This window comes from Austrofundulus limnaeus, unplaced genomic scaffold, assembly GCF_001266775.1.
Source record: "Austrofundulus limnaeus strain Quisiro unplaced genomic scaffold, Austrofundulus_limnaeus-1.0 Scaffold930, whole genome shotgun sequence".
NCBI lineage: Eukaryota > Metazoa > Chordata > Actinopteri > Cyprinodontiformes > Rivulidae > Austrofundulus > Austrofundulus limnaeus.
The window spans coordinates 83,633-91,407 of NW_013953332.1; the positions used below are offsets into that span (position 1 = coordinate 83,633).

A 7,775-nucleotide genomic window follows, 5' to 3' on the forward strand; every position below is an offset into this window, starting at 1 on the left:
AGCTGAGTCAGAAAGCGAAGCTCTCGATTTACCGGTCGATCTACGTTCCTACCCTCATCTATGGTCATGAGATTTGGGTATGCTGGTTTAAAAAAATACAATACGTTCAGAAATCTGAAGATCATCGTTCCAACTGTGGTTCAGGGACATTTCAGTTGAATTTGTGTGGATGTATTGAGTTCACAACTCTTAATAAGTTTTAATTATTATAAACAAACAACATGAGAGAAGACACATACACTCACCGGCCACTTTATTAGGTACACCTGTCGAATTACTCATCAACACAAATGTCGAATCAGCCAATCACATGGCAGCAACTCAATGCAGTTCAAACCGAGAATAAGCTACGTTTATCTGAAGACGGCCATTCGCCCTAAAAATGACAGAGAAAACCTGCCACAAAATAACACCATCCCCCATTTCTGTCACTGTAATCAATGTATTTAGGCATTTAGACATGTCCAAGACAATCTGCTGCAGTTCAAACTGAGCATCAGGATGAGGAAGAAAGATGATTTAAGTTACTTTGGTTGTTGGTGCCAGACAAGTATTTCAGAAACTGCTGATCCACTGGGATTTTCACCCACAACCATCTCTAGGGTTTACAGAGAATGGTCCAAAAAAGAGAAAATATCCAGTGAGCGGCAGTTCTGTGGGCACAAATGCCTTTTTGATGTTGTGTTTGATTACTCTGCCTGGCTTTCTCAAGGACACGGATGTGTGATACAAAAATCTGAATTTTGGAACTGAAAGTGAAAGTAGTCAAACTGAAGTTTTAATAAACCAAAATACAGTTTCAAAGCAAATTCGTTAAAATTAAAAACTTTAAATTCAGTTTCAGTTTAGTGAAATTCATTTTCAAATTCTGCATATTCAGATTCAATCTGAGCAATTCAAATTCCTGTGATTGGATCAACTAACTTAGAAACTCTGCTCCTCAAGAACTTTAAAACCAAAGTGTGCACATCACTCTCAAACTTCTCTTCTTTCACCCGATTCACATGTTATCAGTCCATTAAATGGACGTTATCAGCGGTTATCAGTCCCATAGAATGGCTTCAGACTGTCAGCTGGTTAATATGAGGCATTAAGGTTAATTTTAGAGAAAATGACCTGGGCTAGGTTAAAGTAGGCCAGAATACAGCAGACTGTTGCCTTCCAACGTATTAGTAGGTAAACAGTCTGAGTTGGGATGTATAAAAACCAACGCTGCGTTTTCACCTGCCATGAATCTGAGCTGAATCCACAGAAATATGACTCTGTTGTGTTTTCTGGATGTAAGGAGCGTCTGAACACGCTGTTAGATTTTTATTTTACTTTGTTTTTATTGTTTAAACTGAACGATGATGAAACTGAACCCCGGGACTGAAAATAGATCAGTCTAAAACTGATCAAAAGAACCTCAGTCCAGTCTGTAAACTGGTTTTATATTTTTGTCACGTAGTTCGAAACACACGCAGAGCGCATGGCCTGCGTAGGGTTGGGTACCGAAACTCGGTTCCAGTATGGCACCGGGGCGAAGATCACTGGTGGTACTCAGACCGAAACACAACTCTAATTTCGCTGCTTTATTTCGGTGCCTCAAAGAAAGCTGTTAATTGCGCCCTCTGGTGTTCACTGTTAACAGCGACAGCCTCGGCACACAATCTCCACTGAGTGCCAACAACAATAAGGGTGAATTATGAACTTTTAATGTGTTTTAACTGTCTAATTTAGCTGTTTTTGTTTGCTGTGTTGGATTATGAGTGGTAGAGAGAACAGCTGAGTTTAAGTTTCACTTCAAACGGGAGCACGGCGAGCACCATGTTTTTACTTTCGGTTTGAATCTGCACTGTAATCAGCGTGTGCACGTTGTTTTTCTTTTAAAAAATGCTGGAACTGCTCACAGGAGGCATAGAAGAACACCTGTATTGTTCTCCCTGCTGAATTAAAATACAAAGCTCTYGGTCCTTTCTCGCTGTTACGTTAGAGCTGCCGCCGTGCAGCAGACAGACGCTGCAGATCACGTTAGCTCTGACCGCAGTATAAAAGTCGTGATGCAGTTTTCCTTCAGTGTACTTTTCAAACTGTGCTCTAAACTTAACTTCAGCTGGTTTAAATGCATTTTTTGCCTGGTGTAAAAAAACAGGTGCAGACTGAGGCAGACTATGAGCGCTGCGCGCGTGTGTGTGTGTGCGTGTGTGTGCGTGTGTGTGCGTGTGTGTGCTTTTTCTCTGAGTTGCTCTGACAGTTTTATTTAGGCCTGCTGCTGTTTTTGCATCAAAAATGCTGGGATATTAAAACAATCATTTTATTTTATGTAAAAGATATATTACTCTGATTAATATACAAATTAAGAACTGAATATTTAGCACTAGATAAAACATGATATTTAAATTTTTTTAAATGTTTTCTAGTTTTAAGTTAATATGTTGGTCAATTTTAAGTTTGACTTTGCCTCAGAAATAATCATTGCTTCATAAACCTCTGTGTGAGTGTGTTTGTTTTATTTATTTATTTTAAAAGTACCGATTTAAATACCGTTTAGGAACCGGTACCGTTTTGAAAGTATCGATTTAGCACCGGTATCGAAATAAACCCTTTCAATACCCAACCTGTAGGCCTGCGGAGCGCACACACAGCTGAGGGAAATTAAATGTGTGTGAATTTTCTAAGAAGCATTTTTATTTTTCACTGAGAAAAAAACATTTTCAAATCAGCAAATTCAGCTGTGATGATTCCTCAGCTCCGCAAGACGCAGTCGATTATAGATAGTCTGGCTTCGTCCATCTGTCTTGTTCCTGTGCCCTTCCTTGTTTCCTCAGTGTTTCAGTTTATTTTGCTGCCCTGACAGCTCTTTGTTTTTCTTTAATAAATCCTTTTATTTATACTTTATCCTCTGTCCGGATCTGGGCTCATTCTCACACCTAAACCTGATACTAATCTGCAGAAATAAAATTACTAATATTTAATCTGACCCAGATCTTAACGTCTTCTTTCCAAGTTGACAAACCTATAGGTTTTAACCTGGGTCACTTGTCAGTTACTGTATTTATTCATGTATAATACTAGAAACTTAACCTTAAAAATCATCCATAAGGTGGGGGGATAGTATTGTACACGGGTTATTGATGATTCAATTTTTATGCTTTTTAAGATCAAAAAATGATGATGGTATTTACATGAATAAATACGGTAATTGATAGAATACAAAAATACTTCCTTTGGGGGAAAATACATTTTCTTCCTATAAAGTTTTAAATATCAAGACCTTACTGTTTTTATTCATGATTTGTATTTTTCTATATTTTTGTAATAAATTACTATAAAAGACAAAGGTAAACGCTCATCTTTGAGTATTTTAGCATGAGATAAGAGTTTATCTTACGATCTCACACTTTGGTATACAGTGGGGGGGAAATGTATTTAGTCAGCCACAAGTTCTCCCACTTCCAACTATGACAGAGGTCTGTAAATGACATCATAGTTACACCTAAACTATAAGAGACAAAATGAGAAAACATATCTAGAAACATGGGCGTGTCTAGCCCTGATTTAGGGATTCTTTAGCACACCTAAAACTATACCTCAGCATCCCTGAAAAATAAAGAAACTGTGACCAAATGTCCCTGATTTCTGGGGATATTCCCCGTTTTTAACCAGCTGCTTTGAGGTAAACATGAATTATCAGCACCTTTATTCAGGTGGCAAAATATTCTGGTAAATGGACTGTACTTATGTAGCGCCTTTCTACCCAACCAGGACACTCAAAGCTCTTCACACTACAATCTGTGAAAACAACAACTGTTTTGTCTTATTACACAAATTAAAATCCAGCTCCACGTGTTTCTATTGATGTCATTTCCCCACTAGAAAAAATTGTGTGATGGAGGTCCATGGAAGGCAAATAAGTTTAAATCAAATAAAGAAAAGAGGATGCAGTTAAAATAAATGAAAGGTATTTAAGCTACGTTTTGAACATCTAAAACAGCCCAAAGCTTCAGGTCAGACGTGTTCAGACTGTCAGGAAGCTGTTTTCCTCTGCTGCTCTCTGTTTAATGCTGGATGAAATAAAGAAAGTGCTGCTACTTTATTTACTTTGAGCAAGTGAACGTCGTGCTCACCAGATAATTAATCCAGCAGATAATGAATCCAGCAGATAATTAGTCCAGCAGATAATTAATCCAGCAGATAATTAATCCAGCAGATAATTAATCCAGCAGATAATTAGTCCAGCAGATAATGAATCCAGCAGATAATTAATCCAGCAGATAATTCAGAGGTGATCTGTTCGCTGAGTTTCACTCCAGGAGCTGCGAGGCTTGTTTGCAGTGTTGCCAGATCTCACAACAGAAACAAACAACCAGCTCTATGAAAACAAGCCCAAAATAAACCCAACTGGCACCCCCCCAGGTCAATTCTAACAGTACTGTATTAATGTATACATTTTTATTATACAAAAGCAACAGCAAAATTATAATAAAATTTACCATAAAAAATGAACAACTTTAATGTTTTGAATAATTTAAGTTATTTTAATAACATATAATTTTAAATTCTGATCATAAGAAAAGTGCATTTTGCAGCGAAGTGAGAGTACAGTGAACAAAAACTCCTAAAACCTTTGTGTACTCTTTTTTCCCTCACTTTTTATTATATTTGTCCCCATTTTCTCCTGACTTCCTGCAGCTCATTCTCACTGTTTGTCACTTAACGGTGAAGAAGTAGTTTTTGTTGATATAAAAAAATAACTCTGGTTCATGTTGTTCTCTCTCACTCAATTCATGCAATTTAATCAGCAAATTCCAAACAAATTAAAACTTATCAGTATTTTACTGTACTGTAGTTATATCCCAGTGTGAGCAGCGTATTTTATTTTATTTTATTTTTCTGTGCACCACCTGTGTAAAATGTCCCAGTCCATTAAATGGAGCGCACCCCTCTGTGTTTTAGATGTAGACGCACATGTGTGCTGTATCAAGTCTCCTGTCATAAGTTCTGGACCGGACCGGACCGGACCACCCTGCCTCCCCAAGTGTGCCGACTCAACTCAGGTGGGAGTGACGAACAGGAAACGGGGGAATGGGGGGGGACAAACCCACTACTACACACCCACATCTCCCCGATCCCAGCAGAACTTCACTGGTTTCTGGTTCAAAGTCCTGGTCCTCACCTTCAGAGCTCTTCATGGCCAAGCACCAGAATACATTAAAAGTCTCATTTCACCTTACAACCCCAGAGGAGACCTCCACTCACAGGATCAACATCTCCTTATKGTTCCCCTCACTCACTTTAAGACCCGTGGTGACCGGTCCTTCTCCTCTGTGGCCCCCAGGCTCTGAATGAACTCCCTGTTCATCTGCCCTTGATAAAATTGTCTCTTTCAAGTCACTCCTAAAAACTCACCTTGTCTCTCAAGAGTTTAGCTAACCATTTCACCATTACTGCAGGCCTACCTCCATTGCTCATCAATCTGTGGTTTTAATTATTGAACTTACACCATATTTTTCTCTCTCACATTCATTATGTTTTTGTGTATTATTGTGTATTTTGAACTACATTGACCTTGTGTTTGATTTATAATTTTAGAAATTAATTCCTGATTTGATGTTTCAATTTTTCGTTGCTTATGTGTAATTATGTTTTTCTGTTTCATTTTATTCTTTTCACCATTTTTATACTGTTAATGATTGTACAGCACCTTGTGAATATATTTCTGTAAAAGGCGCTTTATAAATAAAACTTTACTTACACTACTGCTTGTGTTCTGCTTGAACAGGAGCAGAGTTAAGCATGTCATTCAGAAAGACAAGCCCAAAATAAGCAACTCACGTTCAAAATAAGCCCAAAAAACCACAACCCGTGACTCACAGAATCTACAAGCGACTTTAGAAAAAAAGAAACTCAAAGTCACTTATAAAAAGCAGACCTGGCAACGCTGCTTTCAAGCTACGTTCAGACCAAACTCTGTTTACTGAACCAGCGGTGCTGACGTCATTACGCTCTTGGGCGATGCTGCGTTCAGGACAAGCATGGAAAATCTCCCACTCTTACGCCAATATGGTCGCAATGATGCGTTTAGGTACCGAAACATTTGATGTTACGTGAATAGGTACTCAGTAGTACTGACAGAATTCTATCGGTATTTAAAAAAGTATCAAATTCGGTACCCATCCCTACTGAGCACAGGCTCCTTTCTTACCAAAATCAGAATCCATGTCCCAAGACCCAGCTTTGGTAGGCCAGGGTCAGACTGCCAAGATCCCCACCCATGATGTCATGCACCTGACTTGTAGGTGGTAGGCCCACAGGAAATGATCGAAAAGTGTAAAACAAATTTTTAAAAAAGCCTAAAAGCACTAAGCAAAGGCTTGAGTAACTCATAAGTAAACATAAATTTGTAGATGGTCCAGTATTTCTCACCTGTTGTGTCTGAAGGGTTTGTGGTTACAAGCGAACCAGTCTTTGGATCCAGCAGCACGGCCGTCAATATAATATCCCAGAAGGTTTTTCTGACTTTTTGGAGGTTCCCATTGAACAAAAACAGACGACTTGGTGTTTCTAGTGGCAACAACCTTCCCAGGAGCAGAAGGGACACCTGGAGAAGAAACACAAACAACCAACTGTGTTTTTATTGTTGTCATTTTAAAACGATGGCTTCAACGTGCCATGTTTACTGAAGACACTGGTTCATGAAATTCTTAAGATGAGTTACCAAAATAAATAAATAAATAAAGATGAGTTACCAACAACAAAAACAAAAAATATTCAGGTGATCTAAGAAATGACACATCTGATTTTTTGGAGAGAAATTTGTGATTTTTTTTTTCAACACAATCTGTGACTGTTTATTATGTGCAACTATTAAGTAATTTTCAACAAGTCATGTTAAAGTCAGTGTTGGAGACCAGTTGGGAAGCCCCCAGGGGTTTTCTGGAAGTTTGTGCTGAAAAAGCATGTAAGTGGGTGTGTCTGAGCCCAGGCCGCCCTTAAAAAAGACATCTGACATCTCAATGGGACTTACTGGTGAAATAACAGTTAATAAAATAAAATAAAATAAAAAACACCATATAAATACCCTTGATATCAAAATAAAGCTAACACTTGGGAGATTTCATCAGGAGTGTCAGTATCACATCATATGCTTTTGTTTCAGAGATACTGAGGATGAAACATAGAAAAAACAGCTTTTTCCCCTCGCCTGAGGTTTTTCTGCATTATACACTATATAACCTTTTCAAAAGTATAATGAATCAGGCTAAAAACTCTTGGAAACCATGAATCCACTTATGGACATTACCTGTGCAAAACCTCCTGCTGCTGAAGTAAACTACAACAAAGTTACAGAGGTTTTAGTTTTAAAATATTTAGACGTTTTTTCTTGTGGCACAGATTGGCTCCGCCTACAAAAGTAGAGATTTTTTAAGTTTTTAGTTACAAAACTTTAAAAATTTGATAAGTAAGCTAACTAGTAAAAATGGCACATTTTATATTTTATTTTATTTTTTAAACGGCACGTGGACACAACCAGAAGTCCGGTGAGTGACGCTGTGTAAAACGTGTAAAACTTATGTTTTATAATTTTCAAATCCGAGTGCTAGGTCTTCTGTTTTTTGCTGCTAGTTGAGTGAATTCTGGTTGGACTGTGATGAAACTTATATTTTTAGAAACTGTCAGGTCTCTGCTTTCAGCAGACATGTTGTTTGTGTGTGAAGAAGTCATTGGTGGACAGCTGAGACTGGGTTTTGCAGAGGCGCCATTTTGTGCAGCTTGTTTACATACAGATTCAACTG

The 7,775-nt window shown here is 38.1% G+C and overlaps 1 protein-coding gene across 1 annotated transcript in view; it reads right to left on the reverse strand.

The window, feature by feature from the left end:
* The window catches only part of myom2a (myomesin 2a), a gene marked incomplete in the record, with an annotated part of 67,075 nt that overhangs the window by 31,894 nt on the left and 27,406 nt on the right, over positions 1-7,775 (reverse strand). Inside the window, 1 exon segment of the mRNA XM_014029629.1 lies at positions 6,406-6,580. Coding sequence (XP_013885083.1) covers positions 6,406-6,580 — 175 coding nt within the window.